At 55.8% G+C, this 20,903-nt stretch overlaps 2 protein-coding genes across 2 annotated transcripts; both read left to right on the top strand.

The window, feature by feature from the left end:
- The first annotated feature begins 30 nt into the window (after positions 1 to 30).
- On the top strand, positions 31 to 11,570 carry LOC125685145 (uncharacterized). Its single transcript, XM_048927977.1, has 35 exons — positions 31 to 76; positions 701 to 765; positions 966 to 1,027; positions 1,488 to 1,566; positions 1,771 to 1,847; positions 1,920 to 2,112; positions 2,237 to 2,293; positions 2,459 to 2,530; positions 2,787 to 2,953; positions 3,039 to 3,120; positions 3,256 to 3,392; positions 3,951 to 4,131; positions 4,227 to 4,334; positions 4,474 to 4,672; positions 4,814 to 4,922; positions 5,055 to 5,238; positions 5,469 to 5,549; positions 5,818 to 5,938; positions 6,017 to 6,173; positions 6,646 to 6,775; positions 7,109 to 7,524; positions 7,620 to 7,794; positions 7,976 to 8,359; positions 8,474 to 8,640; positions 8,735 to 8,816; positions 8,974 to 9,110; positions 9,197 to 9,377; positions 9,506 to 9,595; positions 9,729 to 9,927; positions 10,077 to 10,182; positions 10,307 to 10,490; positions 10,682 to 10,762; positions 10,882 to 10,981; positions 11,072 to 11,216; positions 11,346 to 11,570. Exons 1-35 carry the CDS (start codon positions 31 to 33, stop codon positions 11,389 to 11,391), a joined length of 4,800 nt encoding a protein of 1,599 aa, XP_048783934.1. The 3' UTR covers positions 11,392 to 11,570.
- Positions 11,571 to 12,246: 676 nt separating this feature from the next.
- LOC125685304 (indoleamine 2,3-dioxygenase 2-like) lies at positions 12,247 to 20,076 on the top strand. The gene is made up of 10 exons (XM_048928263.1): positions 12,247 to 12,355; positions 13,100 to 13,195; positions 13,611 to 13,730; positions 13,828 to 13,946; positions 14,237 to 14,251; positions 14,769 to 14,868; positions 15,003 to 15,120; positions 15,336 to 15,387; positions 16,383 to 16,531; positions 17,526 to 20,076. Exons 1-10 carry the CDS (start codon positions 12,257 to 12,259, stop codon positions 17,873 to 17,875), a joined length of 1,218 nt encoding a protein of 405 aa, XP_048784220.1. The 5' UTR covers positions 12,247 to 12,256; the 3' UTR covers positions 17,876 to 20,076.
- Positions 20,077 to 20,903: the final 827 nt, after the last annotated feature.

The raw sequence follows: 20,903 nt of genomic DNA, 5'->3' as shown, positions 1-20,903 counted from the left end.
CAGTGGGGCCGTTACCGGAGGGCTCGCAGTATGGAGCTGCTCCTGGTGATGTTGCTGGCGATGCTGGACGTCCTGCGTGAGTCCGACCCTTTGCGGGGCTGTGCTGGTGGGGGTCCCGGCTCGGAGCTCAGCCGCCGGGTGATCGGTGGGCAGAGGGATGAGGATTTGGGGCTTTGTAAGGAGGAGTCCTTGGGAGGACCCCGTGCCGGTTGGGTTCGCTCTCAGCAAACGCTGAGCTCTGCTGTTGGGGGTTGAGCTGCTCAAAGAGTCCCTCTGCTGCCCGGCGCAGTGAGCACGAGTTGTGCTGCCGTGCCCGATGTGCGAAGTTCCATTCAGGGACAGCAGCACCGCGGCGTGGGGCAGAGCTGAGCTCCTCCTGAAGCAGATGTTTGGGTGCAATAAACAGCGAGCGTGGGTTCCATGAGCCCTGCTGCGTTCTGGAGAAGGTGAGCTGACCTGGAGCCTCCCCTCGTGCTCCCATTGCTCAGAGTTCATATGGCCGGGCTTGGGTCCAGCAAGCGATACGTGGGCTTTGGTTTAACCTTCATAAAAGGTGCTGCATGGCTGTGAGGCAGAGCAGGTGAAGTTCTGCAGGCACAACCCATGCAAAGCTGCCTTTCCTGCTGCGCACGGACCCAACCGCAGCTCACAGGTGCCCACAGGAGGGGCTGTGATCACTAAACCCAGTTTGTTTCTTTAGATTCACAAGTGCCTCTGCACATCATGGTTCCCCAGAGGGTGCTCTCAAACACAACTGGAGAGACGGTAACGGATCAAACTGTTCTGTGTGTGTGTGTGTGTGCATGCCTACCAGTGCAGGGTGCAGCCCTTACAGTGCAGCTCTGGGAAGCGACCCTGAGCTGCCCCAGGGTGGGTGATGGAGTTGGCAGCATCTTCTGTAGCTGCTCTCTGTGTTTTGTTTCCCTTTTTAATTCTTACTTTCTCTGCTTTTCTGCCCATGCAAGGACACGCAGTCCTACATCCTCTCAGTGGAAGGGCGGCCGTACACCATTCACATCAAGCAGCAGTGAGTTCATTCCATCCTGTTCTTAAGTTCTTTACTATGAGAGAGCAGTGAGGGGCTGGAACAGCTGCCCAGAGAGGCTGTGATGCCCCGTCCATCCCTGGAGGTGTTGGAGGCCAGGTTGGATGGGGCCCTGGGCAGCCTGGGCTGCTGTGAAATGGGGAGGTTGGTGGCCCTGTGTGTGGCAGGGGGTTGGAGATTTGTGATCCTTGAGGTCCCTTCCAACCCTGGCCATTCTGTGATTCTGTTTTGGCGATTCCAACCTGCTGCCACCCCCCCATGGCTGCGCTTGGGGCTGGGGCTGCTCATGCCTGCAACTCCGATGGCAGTGGTTTGGGGTCTGCAGGGACTGTGGGCTCCGTTCACGTGCAGTGTGGCTGCAGCAGTTGGTTTGATCTGGAGAAATCCCAGATAAACATTTCTTTGGGTGTTTTCAGAGCGTTTTGCTGTATTTCTGTTCCAGGTTCTTTTTACCTGCTGATTTCAGCATTTACACATACAATGAGACAGGATCGTTGCGCTCTGATTCACCCTATATCAAGGTAATCTCAGCTAGCTTCTCTCTGTTGGCAGTTTGCAGGGTGTCTCTCCTTATTACTGGAGAGTGGAGTTTCCCTTCTTTCTCCACTTTTTGGCATCCTAAACCATGCAGGGGTGGAACAGAAAGCTGTCTATGCAGATACACAACCAGAGCCATCGTTGGGGAGGTCTGGGATGTGCTGAGGGTTCCCTTTGCTTTGCCGTAGGGCGACTGCTACTACCGTGGCTACATCGAGGGCATTCCTGGCTCAGCAGTGACCCTCAGCACATGCATGGGGCTCAGGTATGGGGCGCAGTGCTGCTGTGCTCAGTGCTGCCCGGCGCTGCTCACAGACTGACGCTGTGCCCCCTGCAGGGGCCTGCTGCAATTCCACAATGCCAGCTACGGGATCGAGCCGCTGGGCTCCTCGCCCTCCTTCCAGCACGTGGTTTATCCCGTGAGCAGTGGGGCTGCAGTTGAGGCTCTGCTCCCACACGGCCACCTTGGGGTCAGCAGGGATGCGCTGGCGGCTGACGGCAGCTCTGACACAGCACAACCAGCTCTGAAAGTGAGTGCTGTCATTGGGACTGACCCAGCACCAACATCTCCGGGTCTGTCGGAGCTCAGCACCCATTACGTCTCAATTACATGGATAGATTAATTAACAGTGACCAGCTTTTTTTCTCCTCCAGCTACTGTCGAAGCACCGCAGAGAGGTGTTGCTCCATGTGGTTCTGGAAAAGAGTTTGGTAAGCCTGGCGCAGCCCGACTCCAGGCTGTGGTTGTCCTCTGCATTCCTGCAGAGCTTTGCAGTGGTCCCACATCTCTCTGTGCCCCCCCCCCCCCCCCCCCCCCCCGTGGCCGTCAGCCCATCACAGTATGGCCAATAGCCACCGTGCATCCCTGTGTTCCAGTACAAGCACCTGGGGGACGACCAATACATCGCGTCACAGAAGGTGGTTCAGCTCATCAGCTTCCTCGACAGCGTGAGTTTCACCTGTGCTCTGTGTGCTGCAGTGGGGAGTTCTGCTGGTTGGGTTCAGCTCGGCGCTGCTCGGCTTTGTCTCACGTCTGCTTTCAACCGTGTTGTGCCGGGATTACTCCCAGTCCCCAAAATCGCTTTGGTGCCGTGCTGTCCTATAACGAAACGCTCCACTGAGGGGCGGTGGTGCTCCGTGCGCAGAACGGCTGCGGGCTCTTCCCTGCCCGACATGAGGGTCATCTCTGTCGTTGTGCATTCAGATGTTCAGCTCCCTGAATGTGACCGTGACGTTGTCCTCTATGGAGGTCTGGAGGTTGAGGAACAAAATTCAGACCACGGGGGCTGGAGAAGTGGTGCTGCTGCGCTTCTTGGATTGGAAGAGGGGCAGCGCAATCCTGCGGCACTACGTAGTGCCCTACCTGCTGATGTAAGAAAGCCACTGCTTTAGCAGTGAGCTGCTAAACCTTTGTGCTTTGGATCATTGGGCATTGCACAGAGTTGCTGTGTTCCAGGTACCGGGAGCAGGCTGACTTTGTGGGTGCGACCTCTCCGGGGATGCTGTGCCGCAGTGATGCATCTGGTGCTGTGGCCGTGGTATGGAGCTGTGATGTGGGGCTGTGGTATGGGGCTGTGCTATGGGGCTGTGGTATGGGGTCGTGGTGTGGGGCTGTGCTGAATGGGGGGATGTGGCCAGGCCGTATCACAGCCAACAGCACTGCTCTCCTGCAGCTGCAGCGTGCCGTGACTCTGGAATCGTTCTCCGTCGTCCTGGCGCAGCTGCTGGGGCGCAGCCTGGGCATGGGGTTTGATGATGGCCGGGGCTGCCGCTGCCCCACACACACCTGTGTCATGGAATCGAAAGCATTGTGAGTGCCCGAGGGTCCCTGTGTTACAGATACCCCCAGCAGAGGGCTCTGCTGCAGATGTGGTGGTGGCGGTGGTGCAGGGATACCTGCTTGGGAAGGGAGGAAGGATAAACGGGGGTTCGCTTTTGAAAAGCAAAGCTTTATTTCTGAGAGCAAGAAATTCCTGAACGCTGCCCAATCCCCATCAGAATCACAGAATGGCCAGGGTTGGAAGGGACCTCAAGGATCACAAATCTCCAACCCCCTGCCACATGCAGGGCCACCAGCCTTCACATTCACACCAGCCCAGGCTGCCCAGGGCCCCATCCAACCTGGCCTCCAACACCTCCAGGGATGGACGAGGCATCACAGCCTCTCTGGGCAGCTGTTCCAGCACCTCACCACTCTCATAGCAAAGAACTTCCCCCTGACATCCATCCTAAATCTGCTTGGGAAGGATAAAGGCTTCACTATTGCAAAGCAATACCTTTTCTTTCCAAAATCAAGATGGAATGCTGCCCAGTGCCACAGCAGTGGCGATGCCAGCACACAACCCCCAAGGTCCACCCTTTCTTTCAGACGCATCGGTGGGGCAAAGACCTTCAGCAGCTGCAGCGCTGCGGACCTGGAGCAGTTCCTGTGGCAAAACCCAGAGTGCCCCTTCCTCGGTGTCCTGCAGGTGCACCCCGACCCCAGAACCGCCGTCTGCGGCAACGGCGTGGTGGAGCACGACGAGCAGTGCGACTGCGGTGGCGATGTGGTGAGCGGGATGGGGATGGTTGTGGGGCTGGGATCCCTGCCCTGCTCCCTAACGGCAGGACGGGGGCAGCACTCATCCTGCAGCGAGAGCAAAAGTTCATAGTGTGCATGCAGGCGTGTGCCGTGGATGCGTGCTGCACTACGCAGTGCAAGCTGAAGCCCGGCTCGGAGTGTTCCTTGGGACTGTGCTGTGAAAAATGCCAGGTGAGACGGGCGAGTCCCTGCTGGGAGTTAAGGCAAGCATCACGCTGAGCAAGGCTGAACCGCTGGGTGGGAGCTGGATGGACGGGATGGGGGTGCGGTGCTCACAGAGCCGCAGCCAGCAGTTGGTGTTCAATCCCAGTTCAAAGCTCCCAACACTCCGTGCCGCCCCTCCGCCGACGCTCAGTGCGATCTGCCCGAGTTCTGCAACGGTTCCTCTGCCTCCTGCCCCCCTGATGTCTACGTGCAGGATGGGCACAGCTGTGAGCACAGCACAGGCTACTGCTACCAGGGGCATTGCCAGTCTGCTGAGCTGCAGTGCCAGCGGCTCTATGGGAGAGGTAGTGGCACTTGGCGCAGTGCTTTTGGGGCCAGAACCCCCCCCCCCACACCTGGGAACGGGTCCCTCTAACCTGAAGAACTGATCTATACTAAACACAGCCGTGTTTAGCAGTTCTGTTCCGTTGCTTCCAAACTTCCAGGTGCAAAAAACGCCCCTTTGGCGTGTTATGAAGAAATCAACAGTCATCAGGATAGGTTTGGGCACTGTGGCAATCGGCTGCTGGATGGCTACCAGCCCTGCTCCTGGCTGTAGGTGTAACCCAGGGTGTTTGGTTGGTGCTTCCCTTTACTTCCCAAGCAACACTTCATGCACTGCTGCAGTGTGGCTGCATTCTGCACACTGACTTTTCTTCCTTTGCTGTGCTCTGATGAACTTCTTAGGAATCTGGGCTGTGGAAAGCTCATCTGCACATACCCAAATCAAGTTCCCTTCACCAAATTAAAGGGTGCCATCATTTATGCTCAAGTGCAAGGACATCTGTGCGTGTCTTTTGATGTCATGCATGCACCCAGTGAGGCAGATCCTCTCCTGGTTAAGGACGGCACAAAATGTGGTCCTGGAAAGGTAAGAAGTGTTCCCCAAGCTGGCCATTGCTCTATAAAAGATCCCTTGGTCTTAGGGATGATCAGTAAGCCAATGGCACAGGCAATAAGCAGAGACCACCTTTAAATTATTCTGCAAAATAGCAGCTATTTCCAAAGCTGTTACACCCTGTGATCATGGTGCATCATCAGCTTGATGAAGGGAGATAGAAAAATGCCCAGCAGGGTTTTTTTTTCCTATTCTACTTGCAGGTGTGCATGAATGGCACGTGCCACCCACACTCCATTCTGAACTATGACTGCAATGCAGAGAAAAAATGCCATGGGCACGGGGTAAGTGACAGCAGTGCTGCTGGGGAGGTGATGCTGTGCTGCTCAGTGTTGAAGAGGAGCAAGAGGTTATTTCCAGGTGTTTGGGACTTGGCCAAACCTGGGGGGTCCTCATCCTCCAGAGTCATTGTGCAGCAGCATGGGAGAAATGGAGACTATTTAATGTTCTAAGGCCAAAATTAAACGGGATGAAGGAACTTGGAGTATTTGCCCATCTAGATTAGCGGAAAACTGGAAACGGAGAGTTTTCTTTTCACTCTGGCACTTGCAGGTGTGCAATAACAAGAAAAACTGCCACTGCAAGCCAGGCTGGAATCCACCCCACTGCAGCACGCGGGGATCTGCGCTGGGTGGCAGCACTGACAGCGGGCAGCGGCTGCGGGAAATGGAGAGTGAGTGCGCATAGAGCGGCCCCGAGCAGCCCCAGGGCTCACAGCATCACCTGGGCTGCCGTGCGGTTCTGTCCCCAGGCCATGCCCCGAAGGTCTCTCCGAAGGTTATGCTGAAAAACGCGCTGCTGCTGAGCTTCTGCCTCCTCGTCCCCATCCTCATCTGCATCGTCATCCTGATCATGAAGTGGAGCCGACTGATGCGGCGCTGTGCCAGGAGTGAGGTGGAAGCTGCTGAGTGAGTTGACGTTGGGTGGGTGAGCAGGGATCGGTGGGAGCTCCTGGGAAGCTGTTGAGATCCAGAGGACATATTCCATGCCACCCAGCTGGCTGTCTGCAGAAAAGGCCTGGGAGAAATTGCTGGTTCCAAGGGGAAGGAAACAGTAGAAGGGGGAAAAGTTAGATGCAGGAGGAGCTACACAACTGGAAAGTAACACATCTGTCCCGCTGTGAAGCAGTGAGAGTGAGAGAGACAACGTGAGAGCAGGTCCAGGACAGGGCAGGCATCTTTGGTGTCCCTCAGGGCATCACCATGTGCTCCGTGACGATGTCCCCAACCCAAAATAATGGGACACAGATTTTGGGATGCACACGTTTTGGGAATGGAGATGTGATGGGGTCCGGCAGTCTGTCCAGCTGGAGGCGGCGTGTGAGAGCAGGGACCGGGCTGTGCTGAGACCCCCGTGCTGAGCCCCTATTTGTCCCTGCAGCTCCACCGACGAGGAGACCAGCAGCATCGGGAGCAACGAGAGCAGCGGGAGCAGCCAGAGCAGCCGTGCGGGGATGGAGCCGGAGCCGGAGCGTGGCTCGGGGCAGCGCGCGGGGGATTCACGCGAGCAATAAAGACGTTGAAGCAACCGGCGGTCGTCGGGGCGATGCGGGCGGCTCTGGGGCTGGCGGTTCTGCTGGCGGTGCTGCTGGGAGGAGCGGCCCAGGGGCGGCCCCGCGTCCGAACCTTCAGCATCCCCATCGCTGGCCGTCCCCGCACCGTGCGGCTACGGCAGCAGTAAGCGGGGATGGCGGCGGCGAACGGGGGCGGCCCCGGCGGGGAGCGGCACCGCGGAGGGTCCGTCTGTTCTGTGCGCAGAGTTTTTCTCCCCGAGGAGGTCCGGATTTACACCGACGGCCGCGGCGGAGGCGAGCAGACCGAACTCGCGCATCTGGAGGTAACGGTGCGGCCGTGCGCTGCGCCCGACGGCTGTGGGTAGGGATGGAGGGGGCACCCGGAGCAGCAGCAGTGCAGTTTCCCTTCTGCACGGACGCTCTTTGAGGCCTCTTGCTTTCCTTGGGATGCTCTTCCGCCCCTGGGGAGCGCATGGAACCTCAGCTGACGGTGCGCTGAGGCCGGGAGGAGCGGCCACCAAATGCCGTCGGTTCGGTGCTCGTTCCTCGGAACCTGCGGGGATGGGACGGGACCACAGCGCTCAGCTCTGGTGCCCGGCGCTGTTTCTGCTCCCTGCTGCTCCCCACACAGCAGGCACCGCGCTGATGGTGCGGCTTCACTGCTTCCAGCGCGACTGTTTCTATGAGGGCTACGTGGAGGGTTTCCCAGGGTCACTCGTGGCACTCAGCACCTGCTCCGGGCTCAGGTAAGCTGCCCACCCTGCTGTGACAGCAGGAGCACAGGCAAGGGGACCGGCAGTGCTGCAGCAGAGCCATTCCTGCCCTCATCTTCACCCTGCAGTGGGATCCTGCAGCTCGCCAACACCAGCTATGGGATCAAGCCTCTGGAGGCTGCATCTGGATACCAGCACCTCGTTTATCAGATGGAGGGGGAAAACGTGGGCACGCAGCCGCTGGGAGGAAGCAGCTCCCTCGCCTGGGCTGCAGAGGTGTCCCTACAACCATGGGATGGAGCGGTGAGCACAGCTCGGGGCAGTTTGCTTTGGTGAAGTGATGCCATAGACCTGCGAGATCTTCAGCTCTCTGCAGCTGGGTGTTGTTCCTGCATTTGTTCAGCACCTCAAATGTTAATGACTGCCCTGTTAAAATGTTTGGGGGATTTTTTGTTGCTGTTTAATTTGTTTTGTTCTTCTCAAGGCGAAGGAAGCTGTTCCTAAGTCCCCTCGGTATCTGGAGATGCATGTCATTCTGGACAAAGCTCTGGTGAGTTTGCATCTTCTCCATCTTAAATTGTTTTCCCTAGGAAAAATCTTCACAGAACATCAGGGGAAATGTGCACAGGGCTTGGCAGGCCCCATGAGGTGGGAAGCAGCTCCCCTAGGCATGGAAAATGACACGGAATGGGTTGCAATGGGAGAGCTGCCCAGTGTGGGGGCAATGCGTGGTGGCAGCTCTGTGGGCAGACCCTGCGCGGGGTGCTCCTGTGCTCTGCAATCTGTCATCTTTCAGTACGACTACATGGGAGCAGACAAACATGTGGTGACAACGAAGATGGTGCAGCTTTTCAGCTACGTGAACAGCGTGAGTGCATTCAGTTGGGTGGAAGAAGTGCTGCAGAGGGATGGAAAAGGCCCCACACCAAAAGAGTAGGGAGCAAAGTTGCCCCAACCAGCCACGATTTCTGCCTCTTTCCAGATGTTTGCTCGCCTCAACCTGACCATAGTGCTGACTTCCCTGGAGCTCTGGACAGAAAAGAATAAGATCCAAACCATGGGAGCTGCTGAAGAGTTACTGCAGAGATTTCTGCAGTGGAAAAGCACACATCGTACCTCGCAGCTGCAGGACATAACATTCCTGTTTGTGTAAGGAGGGGATGGCTGGCATGGGGATGACAGGAATAGGAGCGTTGGTGTAGTGCAGGGCAGCATTGCAGGGCTCGGTCTGTGCTGTCCTCAGCTACAGGGAGCAGTCCCATTCCATGGGAGCATCCTCTGCAAGGAAGCTGTGCCTCAAGGACCGCGCTGGAGGAGTAGCTTTGGTATGGAGCCCTGTGTCCATGCAGGAAGCCCTGTGCCTGGGCACAGCATTGGGCTGTGGGTGAGGGCTGCTGGCAGCAGGGATTGCTCTGCTGGGTGCTGAGCTGTGGTGTGGGGGCTTTGGGCTGGCAGTGCCCCACAGCTGCAGTGCCCTCGCAGTACCCTCATGCCACAACACTGGAGGTGTTCTCAGTGGCCGTGGCTCAGCTGCTTGGGCTCAGCCTGGGGATGAGCTACGATGACACCGGGAGCTGCGGCTGTGTGGGAGCCACCTGCATCATGCAGAGCAGCGCAGTGTAAGGCTCCTGTCCTCCTAATGTAGCTTCTGCTGATGGGAAGGGCCGTGGAGCCCCGGCACACAGACCTCACCCTCTGCTTACAGTCACTCAGCTGGCGCCAAAGCCTTCAGCAACTGCAGCATAAGAGACTTGGAGCGTTTTCTCACCTCTGGAGAAGGGCAGTGCCTGCTGAACAGGCCACTTGTGAACGTGTCCTACAAAGCTCCAGTGTGTGGCAACAAAGTGGTGGAGCTGGGAGAGGCCTGTGACTGCGGGTCGGTGGAGGTGGGTGGTGAGCCCTGGTGGGAGCTGTGCCTGGGGAAGAGCCACGCCAGGAACCCCTGGAGCTCTGTCCATATATCCCTATGGGATCAGCATGAGCTCTCCTGACTGTCTGTGCTCGTTGCTTCCAGGAGTGCCGGCGTGATCCCTGCTGCACTGTGGGCTGTAAGACAAGGAAAGGGGTGCAGTGCCTGTCGGGGCCGTGCTGCTCCAGGTGCAGGGTGAGCCGTGCTGCAGCGGTGTTGCATTGCTTGTTTGCAAGACCTGTGTGCAGAGCACCCTAACAGGACCCTGTGCTGCTGCCTGTGGGTGTGCACTGTGCAAAGCTCTTCTCGTTCTGCCTCTTTCCACCAGTTTATGAAGAAAGGCACCCTGTGCAGAACTAGCTCTGAGGATGAATGCGAGCTGAAGGAGTATTGCAATGGCACCTCTGGGGCGTGCGCACCCAACCTGTGGGTCATGGATGGGCATCCCTGCAGGCAGAACACTGCCTTCTGCTACAGGGGGGTGTGCCAGACCGCTGACAAGCAGTGCCAGGAGATCTTTGGCAAAGGTGGGGCAGCATGCTGCTGGGGGAGCTGTTTTGCAGGGGGTATAAAGGGCCAAGAATCAAAACCACTGGGTGCAGCAGATGGTCCAAGTGATGACGCCCAGCTGCGAGGTGGGGTGAGGCTTTCTGGCAGTGATGATATGTGTTTGCAGATGCCAGAAACGGACCCTTGGCCTGCTATGAGGAAGTCAATGGCCAAAGGGACAGAATGGGGCACTGTGGCTCTGATCGCAGTGGTTACCACAGCTGTGCCTGGAGGTGAGGGTTGTGGAAATGCTTCTCTTCTGTGGCTGCACTGAGCCCTCTCGTGTCAGAGAGTGACACAAAGAGGAGCAGAAGGGTGAGGGTGGTTTGCAAAGCCCTGTGCTCCTCGTGCCTGCAGTGATCTCCGCTGCGGGAAGCTCATCTGTGAGTACCTGGGCACTGTGCCCTTCACCAAGGAGAAGGCTGCCGTGGTTTACGTGCGGGTGCAGAACGTGCTGTGTGTCACACTGGACTACATGCAGCCTCGCACAGAGAGGGACCCCATGCTGGTGAGGGATGGCAGCGTTTGTGACGACCGTAAGGTGAGCGGTGCTGAGGTGTGGGGTGGCTTCTGTGGAAAGGAGGAGCTGTCGGAAGCATTTCTGCAGCAGTGGAGACCCAGTGGCTTTTCCATTGGTTGGATCCCAAACAAGTTGAGATCGATAGTATGAATGCCACTGAATGGGGTGAAGCAGGAGGTGGGTGTCCATCGTGTGCCGACTCTGTGCTTTAGGTCTGCATGGGACAGAAGTGTGTGTCTGCTGCTGCCTTGAACTACAGCTGTGACATAAGGAGAAAATGCCACGATCACGGTGTAAGTGACAGTGCTACGTGTGCTTGGTTTTGGAACCACTGCGCTCTCTGCAGCTTGCAGGCCTGAGGATGCATTCATGGTCAGCTGATAGAAATCATTTCTCTTCCTCTGCCATGCAGGTGTGTGACAGCAAAGGGGATTGCCACTGTGATGTTGGCTGGAAGCCCCCAGATTGCAGGGAGAAAGCAGTGTCACGGGGAGGGAGCAGCGAGAGTGGTGGTGAGCAAGGAGGGCTGTGAGTGCAGGAGGGGCTGTTTCCCCTCTGTTTCCCCTCTGGCAGCTGTGTGTTGAAGGAGTTGTCCCTTGCAGAGCCCCGGAACAAGAGCTCACTGAAGACATGGCAGCTTCTCACCTTGTGTCTCAGTGTGCCCATCCTCCTTGGGCTCATCTTCGTGGTGATAAAGAGAAAGGAGCTGAAGCAATGTCTGTCCACAGAGCAGCCACAAGAAGAGAAGTGAGCCTGCTCCCCTCCATGGGGTGTGGGTGGCAAGAGGGGCAGAGCCCAGAGCTTGCCATCGTCATGAGGAGGGGAAGGCAAGTGCTGTTTGGCACTTACAGGAACCCCCTTCTGCTCCCACTGTAGGTTTGAGGAAAGCACTGACAAGGAAAGGAGCACAGTGGATGCGTAGCATCACAGCTGGAAAGGCCTTTAAGGATCTTGCCCAATTCGTGGGTGTCTGTGATGATCTTGTGAATGGAGGCAGCAGCAGCAGCAGCAGCATGGACCCCTGGGCAGGGGGCTGGAGTCTGTGTGAGGGACACTGAAAGGCCGTGTCCTTTGTGTTGTGTCCTCGTGTGTGTTGTTCAATAAAAGGTGTTTCTGATGCCTGAGGTCTGTGATCCCTGCAGGGCAGGGCAGGGTGCAGGTGCTCCCTTCATGTATTACTTCTGCTCTCATCCCCCCCGGAGCTGTTGCCATGGGAAGAGCATGCCATCCACTAATGCACATTTAATCCAGCATTACAGCCTTGTGCTTTGACAGCAGGAATTTAAAGACAACCTCAGCTCATGTTCGGTCATTAAGACGTTAGCTGGAAATGCAGATTAATCTTCAACCGACATGAAATGTGACTCTGGGAGCTTTGCTCCCTGCTATGCAGCACTGACTGCATGGCAGCAGCTTCAGCCGTGGCTCCCCTTAATTTACCTTGGCTGCACCGAGGCTGTTATGAGAGCGTAAATCAGCAGCACTGTGCAAACCCAGGGCTCAGGACTCAGTTGGTGCACACACCACTCCCCCAAGGGACAAAATCCCCAGTCCTGGAGGGAGGACACCACTGGGGTGCCATGCTGGAGCTTCTCCCCATGTCCCCATACTCACAGCCCCATCCCTGCTGCAGGGGCCGGAGCTCAGCACTTGCTTATCAGCAACCTTTACTCGTGTTTGCTCAGCCCCTCCAGCCACAGGCACCCCCCCCCCCCCCCCCCCCCCCCCCAGGACAAGGTTCGGGGCTGGCTCAGCACAAAGCAGGGCAGCAGAGTGTCCCAGCTGGGATGGAGGCCGGGGACGGGAAGGAGGAGAGCCTACAGCCCATGGCACTGAGCCGCTTCCAGCTCTCCGAGGAGTACGGCTTCCTTCTGCCCAACCCTCTGGTAGGACACGGCCGTGCCCTCGGGTTTGCATGCTAAAGAGAGCTGGGGCAGATAAAAGTAAAGGCAGATATTGGGGTTGGTGAGCGCTGTGCTGGTTGGGTTGTCACTTAGCACTGCTTTACAGTAGTTTACAGAACCAACAAGGAATGCATGCGAGATTTTGGCTTAGGCAGATTCATAGGACAAATTCCTCGCTTTAAAAATGATTACACTGGCTGCAGCAAACGGCACAGGGGGAGAGGAGCAGGAGCTTTGCAGTTCAGATAGCGGCTGTGGATTTACGAGGAGGGAATTTAGATGGCAAATCTCCTGCTACAAGCGGTGCCATTTGTCACCAGGCGCAGCTTACAGCAGGAGCTCTCAGGGACAGGCAGACAGTTGTTTATCAGCCATTAGTTCACAATCACAAGGGCTGGTATTACAAGTGGAGGAACCAGACACGAGCCATTAGCTGCAAATCTGAGGGCTGGATGGGTGCTCCTGTCCCTTGCCACAGAACCTTTCCCCATGCAGTGGAGCGCTGCCCTGTGCACTCCTGGCACTGCCACTGTGCTCCCTTTCCCCGACCTGCAGCTGCTTTGCACCAGGATGAAGCAGCTGTGTTCAAGTGCAGACTTGATCTCCCAGCCCTCTGTGCCCTGAGCAGGATCAAGCTCCCAGCCTCAGAATGGACCTGTGTATCTCTCTGGTCCCCAGCATGTGATGTGCTGATGCCTGATGCTCTCCCTCCTGCCATCTCCCCAGACAGAGCTGCCACCTTCCTACAGCCCTTGGATGGACATTGCCCAGGAGCTGCCCCAGCTGATCGCCAGCCACCAGCTCCGTGCACGCATCCACCAGGTACATGTCACTGCATCTGGCTTTGGAGTGCTCTTAAACTTCAATCTGATGCAGCTGGGTCTGCAAAGGTCAGTGCAAAGCAAACCAATAGTGCTCTGACTGGGTCAGGTTAGCACCGGTCACTTTTGTGCCTGCGAAAGCAAAGCCTTAATTTGGCATAGAGTTAACTCATCAGCTGCTGAGACACCTCACGGTGCAGGGCAGTGAGATTCCAAGGGTTACCAGGGTTCATCACATGTAACCCAACCAGTTCCATCAACAGCAAGCCCTGAAGGGGTGGGAGGAAAAGAACAGATATCCACAGGGAGAGCACAGGGCTGGGGGTGTGCAAGGCGAGGTGCCAGGAGGGCACTGCTGGGCTGGGAGCACACAAGGCACATGTGCTGCCCATTGCTCGTGAGGGTCTCTCTGTCAGATGCCACAGCTGAATACTCAACACCTCCAAGGACGAGAGGAGCTGCACCTGGCTCACCTGGTGCTCAGCTTCCTCACCATGGGCTACGTCTGGCAGGAGGGCGAGGAGGGCACCACGAAGGTAACATCAGCCCCTGCTCTTTGGGGGCCACAGCCTTCCTGCAGGGGTGATGCCAGAGCTGATACAAAGCCCCATGCTGTGCTCTGTGCCCCCCCAGGTGCTGCCCCGCAACCTGGCCGTCCCCTTCTGGGAGGTATCACAGGCCCTTGGGCTGCCCCCCATCCTCACCCATGCAGACTTCGTCCTGGCCAACTGGAGGAGGAAGGATCCCAGCGGGTAACCAGGCGAGCGTGGCTCCTGTCCAGCACAGAGCTCCCATCACAGCCAGAAACCATTTGGAACCACCACAGCCTGGGGCTGACCCATGGCTGAGAGCCAGGGAAGGGTTTTGCCCCACGGTACATGTGGGGGCAAGTGGCCAAAGGCTGGACCTCCCACTGGCAAGCGACCCTGTTTGCATCCTATGCAGCACAGCCCACTGCTAGAACCGTTTATAACATCTCTCTATCTCTCTGCTTCTCCCCCTTTTCATGTGTATTTGCTGTCGATGCTCAAAATGCCTCCAGGCCTCTGGAAATTAAGTAAGTATTTAAGATGCTTATTTATTTTCTAACAGCATTAGTTTTGTTTGAATTGGCATAGCGCTCCCACACTGCAGGGCTCTGCTGGGTTAAACCTCTCTCACCCAGTGAGAGAAACAATTCAGCCCTTGGCACACAGACACCACTGCAACAGCAGCAATGCACCATGGCAGAACAACTGCTGCTCCAACCTCTGCAGAGCAGTGCTACCAGGGGAGGGTTTAGGATCCCTCAGAGGCAGAGCATTTCCCTGCCTACCTGTGCTTGAAGAGTGGGACATTTTGCACCTGGAAGGTTTTTCCCGCCAAGGATTGAGCTATGCTCTGGCCCAGCACTGGAGCAGGCAGCTGCACACTGAGTCCTGTGCAGATCCTCCAAACCACTCACCCATTTCTAGGATGCAGCAGTGCATTGGTGCTCAGTGCAAACTGCTGCAGCCCCTGAGCGCAGCACACATGTGGTGTCTGGGCTGGAGACAGGCAGGGAAACAGGGAAACAGCTGCTGGCTGTCCTGCAGGAACCTGGAGCCCATCATATCACTGCCTGGGGGAGAGAGCCTGCGTGGATTCATCCTCGTCACACTCCTGGTGGAGAAAGCAGCTGTGCCTGGCATCATGGTAGGGTGATGCAAGCCCCACAGCCACCTGACCCCACAAGTATTCAGGGCACAGGCTCTCTGGGTAAGTGGGGTGCATTTCCCACCACCCATCTTAGCCCATCACTTCACGCTCTCCTTCTCTGCTCCTTGCAGGCCACCATTCAGGCCATTCACGCTCTCCAACACTTTGATGATGAGCGCCTGCACCGAGCCCTGCAAGAGCTGGCAGAAGCCATTGGAGACATGGACAAAGCCCTGCAGCAGATGCACGGTACCAGGGATGGATGCACAGTAACAGCAGCCTGCACCCTCAGGGCTCATTGGATGCATGGTGTAAATGCACTGTGTCTTTGAGCACCTCACCAAGCCCTGCTCTGAGAGCAGAGCGGGGTCCCCTCTGCTCAGGGAGCCCACGGGAAGCATTGCTGCAGGAGCCACCACCTGCATTATCCCCACAGTAACACCTCTGGTCTAATTTCCACCTAGATTACGTGGATCCAGCAGTATTTTACACCGTGATCAGGATCTTCCTCTCTGGGTAAGTGGGGTGCATTTCCCTCCACCCGCATCACCTGCTCAGAGCAGCAGAGCACAGCACCGTGGCTTTGCTGTCCCTCAGCTCCTCGCAGGGCTGCCAGCATCACAATCCTCTCTGCTCTTGACTTTCTCAGAAGGTTTCTATTTTTATTTCTGTTCAGCATTTCTCAGCATTCCTAAGTCAAAAGGCTCCATGCATCCTGATGATGTTTCTTTCATTTTATTTTTTTTTTAATCCAAGCTGACCTTGTCATGATGGTCATCAGCCTGGAAAAACATGTCTTTGAATTCCCTTCTGCTTATAAGTACTTCCCACTAGTAAAGGCTACTATAAATACATCCCTGGGAGAACTAAAAATATTAAGGTATTCGATAATGAATCTATTTTCTCTGCAATTTGAGCAAAATCTGCTCCTGCAGTCAAACAGCACCAGCAGCCAACGCCGAAAGCTCCATGAAACAGTGCATTCTTCAGGAGGTCAGGAGATATTTTTGTGCCAGGCACATTATGGCTCTGAAATTATAACTCCTCTCTCCATTTGTAGGAGAGCATTTATCCATTTTTGCACAAGCAGGGTGACACGGCTGTGAGTTAATGGCGTGCAGAGGGGGAGGCAGCAGAGCAGCTCAGTTCCTGGCCTTGCTAGGGATGAGCATCTTTCATGAGAGGCAGGAAATCACATTCTGGGCTCGTTCTCTGCTGAAATAAAGGCAGTGGATGAGGATGCAGCCCCGGGGCTCATAACAAAACACACCATTATGGTTTTCTCCCTGCACTGTGACCTTGCAGTGCACCTTGACGTGCTGTTTATTCCCGAATTTATCTCGCATTTGAGGACAGCTCTCAGGGCGCAGTGATGCACGGCTGGGGGCAGGAAGGCAGCACTTCATCTACCAGCCCAGGGTCACTCCTGCAGCCCAGCACTGGTTGTGCTGACCTGTCCATGTCTGTGCTGACCTGTCCATGTCTGTGCTGACCTGTCCATGTCTGTGCAGCTGGAGGGACAACACGGCCATGCCCCACGGGCTGCTCTACGAAGGAGTCTCCGAGCAACCCATGGCGTTTTCAGGAGGCAGCGCAGCACAGAGCTCCGTGCTCCACGCTTTCGATGAGCTCCTGGGGATTCAACACAGCCAGGAGAGCAGTAAGTCCAACACTTCTCCCTTTTTCTCAGGGGCTGCACAGAACCAACCCGCTGCATTGCCCGTTGTGCAGCTCCTGTTGTGCCTACAGCAGGTACAGCAGCTCACCTTGCCCTCCAAAACCCTTCCGCTGCCTCTGGCTGTCCTCAGTACATAATATGAGGAAGTCCATAAACCAGGCTCTGGCACACTTCCGTGCTGCTATAAATTCCCGGAGGAACAGACTTTGTTTTTTTGCACGTCAGCTCTTTGCTGAGGTTATATATGGGTACAGAGCTGAGGAGAGGAGCACGCCAGCACCCTGCCAGTAACTGAGCTCATCCATTCACATCGCTCTGCCCACACCAGAACGTGTTTATCAGAAATTAGCAAAGCCGGCCTAATAGCAAAATAATACACAAACGCCGAGAGCAAAGGCTTAAATCTGCCTTTTAGGGTTAAAGCTGACACTAATGAAGCCCTGACCTAATAAGGGTTTGCTCCTCAATTAATTTAACACGCTCAGAAAGAGCTGAGGACAAGAGGCTGCGCAGGGATGTTGCTGATACTGAACAGCAGAACTCAGCGCCAGGGGCAGAAGGGAAAAGCCAGCAGGAAGCTGGTTTGGGGGTTTTGGGGTACCCCATAGACCCTGCAGATGTGGGGCCCAGCACAGCCCTCCAGCAGGATCTGAAAGGTGAAACCTTTCCCATAGGCATCCAGGAGAAGGAGGAGAGGGCAGGGGAAGTGCCAGCAAACGTCAACTTCTTGGAGGGCATTTGCATTAAACTTTGGACAGGGACTCATCCTTCTGCATCTCCTCTTCCCTTGGATTTACATCACACCAACTCCTAAAGGTTCTCCTGAGGTTTAACATTAACTTTTCTTTTTTTCCACCCTCCCTAGAGCGTAGGCAGGCCTTCCAAGGGCAAACAAGAGGGGAAAAGCAATCTAATATTCCCACCTAAAGAAAGGCCTCTTCTCATTTCTCCCAACGTCTCTGCCGGTGTTTTGCAGCCACGTTCCTGCACAGGATGAGGGACTATATGCCCCCTCCCCACCGTGCCTTCATCAGGGACATCAGCCAGGCTCCCTCCCTGAGGCAGCACATCCTCAGCTCTGCAGACCCGCGGCTCCGTGAGGCGTTCAACCACTGCATCACAGCACTGGTGGACTTCAGGTCCCACCACATCGCCATCGTCACCAAGTACATCGCTGTGGCCAAGGCCAGGGCAAGGCAGGAAGAGGCTGCTTCCATTGGCAAGCCCCCAGTTGCACTGGAGGCCAAGGGAACCGGCGGGTCACACATCTTCATCTTCCTGAAGAGCGTCAGGGACAGCACCAGACAAGGGCTGATCAGTGTCTGATGGCACGGTGCTTGCTTGCTGCACCTTTCTGCTCGTGCAGGTCTCAGCTCACTCCTCCCCACTGCATCCTCGCCTGCTCTGCAGCATCTCTTCAGGATTTCATGATTCCAAGCTGCTCTGAAACACGAGCCTGCCTGGGGGAGGAGAGTGCTGCCATCCATCACCCCAAAGCACACAGGGAGCATCAGCCCAAGGCACCAGCAGGATTGTGCCACCCGATGGCCTCTGTGACATTGGGACTCTGCTGCAGGAATAACACAGCCTAATAAAGCTGCAGCTTCTAGGGATGAACCGTGCTGCTGGGCTCGTTAAGGGGTGATTCCCAGGTGCTCATCTGCCCTAGAACTCCTCCAAGAAACCCAAACACGCTCCCCCGGCTGAGAGCCCGCTGCCATCACGAGGTGGCAGCAGAAAGCTGCTTTTCTCCCGGTGCCGTGCAGCCGCCTGGGTGCGAGCTGCCAACAGCATCACCGGTAGCCCAGTAAAGGGGGGGGGGGAAGGAAGAGAAGATAAAACAAAACATTAGTTTGCACTTCGGGAGTGCTGACTGCGCCAGCAGATTGCAGGACAGCGTTTCCCACCGTGACCCAAAGCCTCTGACACCCAGACCCGGCATCTTTTGGGCACAGACCCTCCTGCCTGCACAGCAGCAGAGCAGAGTATTGCAGTGCTGGGACAGGGCACCATTCTGAGCCCAGGGGGTCCCAGCAGCCACGGGTTACAGGCATCTAGCTGCACTGCAGGCCACCAGGAGCGAGATACAGTGATTCTTGTGGCCCTTTTCAACCCAGGATACTCCATGGCTCCATGATGCCTGGGCTGGAAACAGCAAGCTGTCCAGTCTACAAATAGGGCTCTGATTGCCTTGCATTTCATTATTACTTCTGTGTCAGACAGTTTTGCTTACTGCAATGCCTGCTTCCAGGCTGAGTAACAGGCAGAAATCCTAAACAGACGTTGCAGCCACGGCAGGACCACAATTACTCACAGGGTGTCTGCTGGCAGGCACTGACTGCCCTGTCACTGCAATGCTCCAATCATCCAGAGCCAGCTGGGATGGGGAGAGCAGAATGGTTCCCCTGGGGCTGTACACAGAGCTGCAGCCCTGTATGTCTGCAGAGATTCTCAGCTACACCCTGTGCACCCCTTCCCCAACCCAGGCTGCAGGATGGGGGGGACATGCAGCCACATCAGTGCCAAGATGGCTGGGAAAGCTTTTTCCACAATGCCTGCTGTTCAATTGGCCTGGCTTCACCAAGAAGCCCCAGATTCCCCAGCATCTCAGGGGAAATCAGGCCATGTACATCCATGCTTTGTCTGCCTGGGTCTGCTGGCACAGCCACCAGAGACAGATTTCACACCCAATCAGTGTCTCAGTGCAAAAATAGCACTGGCAGTGCCACTTCTCCTGCACTATCAGAAGAAAGTCAAGGTCCTTTGAAATGAGGCTTCATTCCCATAAGGGCAACAAAAAGCTCAGCACACCGGAGCTTGAATTGTTAAAGCTCCTTGCTAAATTTTATTTGGTGCCCTCTTTTGAAAGGCAGTCTTAAAACTGGAGCTTAGGAGGAAATATCTTCAGTAAACAACCTATAGGAGCATGGCAGCACCTTTAAATCTTTATCTGGCAGCCCTCGTTCCACTCCATCTTCGTTCCTGAATAGCTGCTGCATATTTTATGTAGGAGATATTTCATGCTGATGATTGTCTCGGGCTATTACACTTCAGACCATTTCAGGCAAACAGCAAACTAGAGTGGGGGAAAAGTCACTCCAGATGCAAAATGTAATGAGGGCTCTCACAGTGAAATGGGACAGGAGGGCCAGAGGGGACATGGGACCCCCCCTGCATGGCCCTCAGCTCTGCCAGTACTGCTTAGGGATGAGAAAAGGTAGAGACAACTCACAGCTTTTCCAGGTGGACAAAGGAAGGCCTCATTGTACCTGTAATGCTATAATATGATGGAAAGTACAGCAATACCAGCAGAGTGGCAAAGTCTTTGGCTGCAGTAGATGAGGACAAGTCCAGATGCAGCAGCCATAGGTGTAGAAATTAAGAAAAAGAGCTGCTTACCTTCAAAAGGCCACAGGTAGGCAGGGATCTCCAGTGAGAAACCCTCACTTCCACTGCCAACCTTTAAATGAGGGCTGGGAAGGGGAGGATCCTGGCTCCAGCTCTTCTGGTTACTCAGGTGCATTGCTTACACCTGAGATCCCCTGGGTTGGCCCTGCCTTCCCACCAGGTGCTCCATCACCGCTTCAGGTCATGATTTAGCATTGCCACTCCAGTACCCACCTGCAGTTTATGGAATGCTGTGTGAGAGCAGCACAGTGACAACGCTGGCACAGATCAGACCTGCTCTGTACAGTGGGTGTGTGCAGATCCTTCAGTGCTCAGCCCTTCCTGTCTGCTCCTGGCAGCTGGGACGGCTGCTGTGCCAAAGCTTTGATTCCTCTCTGTTTCCAAACTGCTTCTGTCTACTATTGATCACAAGGCACAGACATCTGAGGTCTCAGGTGCATTACAACGGGAAGCAGGCTGCATTTCAATAATTCAGTGGGCTCTCTGCCTAAAGATGTTGTGATGAGTTTGAAAACAGCACAGCGCTCCACACTCGTTGTATGGGAGCATAGCAAATTTGGGTGAGTGGAGCATGGTGCACTGGCACAGGAGGGCTGTTTGTTGGGCTGCACTCAGCTTCATGCTTTCTCCTGCATCCCCCAAGGCTGGGGGAGTTCCTGCCATGCAAGCCCAGCACAGCAACAGTGCCATAGAGCTCAGCCACAACCACTGCAGTGGCTGCAGACCCAAATTAGTGCTGCCCACACAGCAATCTGCCTTATCAGTACAAACAGAGCTGCTGCACACAATTCTACTGTGGGACTGCAGCACAGGAGCCACCCAGCACCATGGTTCAGCAGAGCATGGTGCAACACAGCACGGTGTGGCATAGGATGGCATAGCAGAACAGCACAGCATGGCACAGCACCACATGGTGCAGCACAGTGTGGTGTGGCACAGCATGGCA

Source organism: Lagopus muta, chromosome 27, assembly GCF_023343835.1.
Source record: "Lagopus muta isolate bLagMut1 chromosome 27, bLagMut1 primary, whole genome shotgun sequence".
Classification (NCBI taxonomy): Eukaryota; Metazoa; Chordata; class Aves; order Galliformes; family Phasianidae; genus Lagopus; species Lagopus muta.
This window is presented reverse-complemented; position numbering and strand designations above follow the sequence as displayed.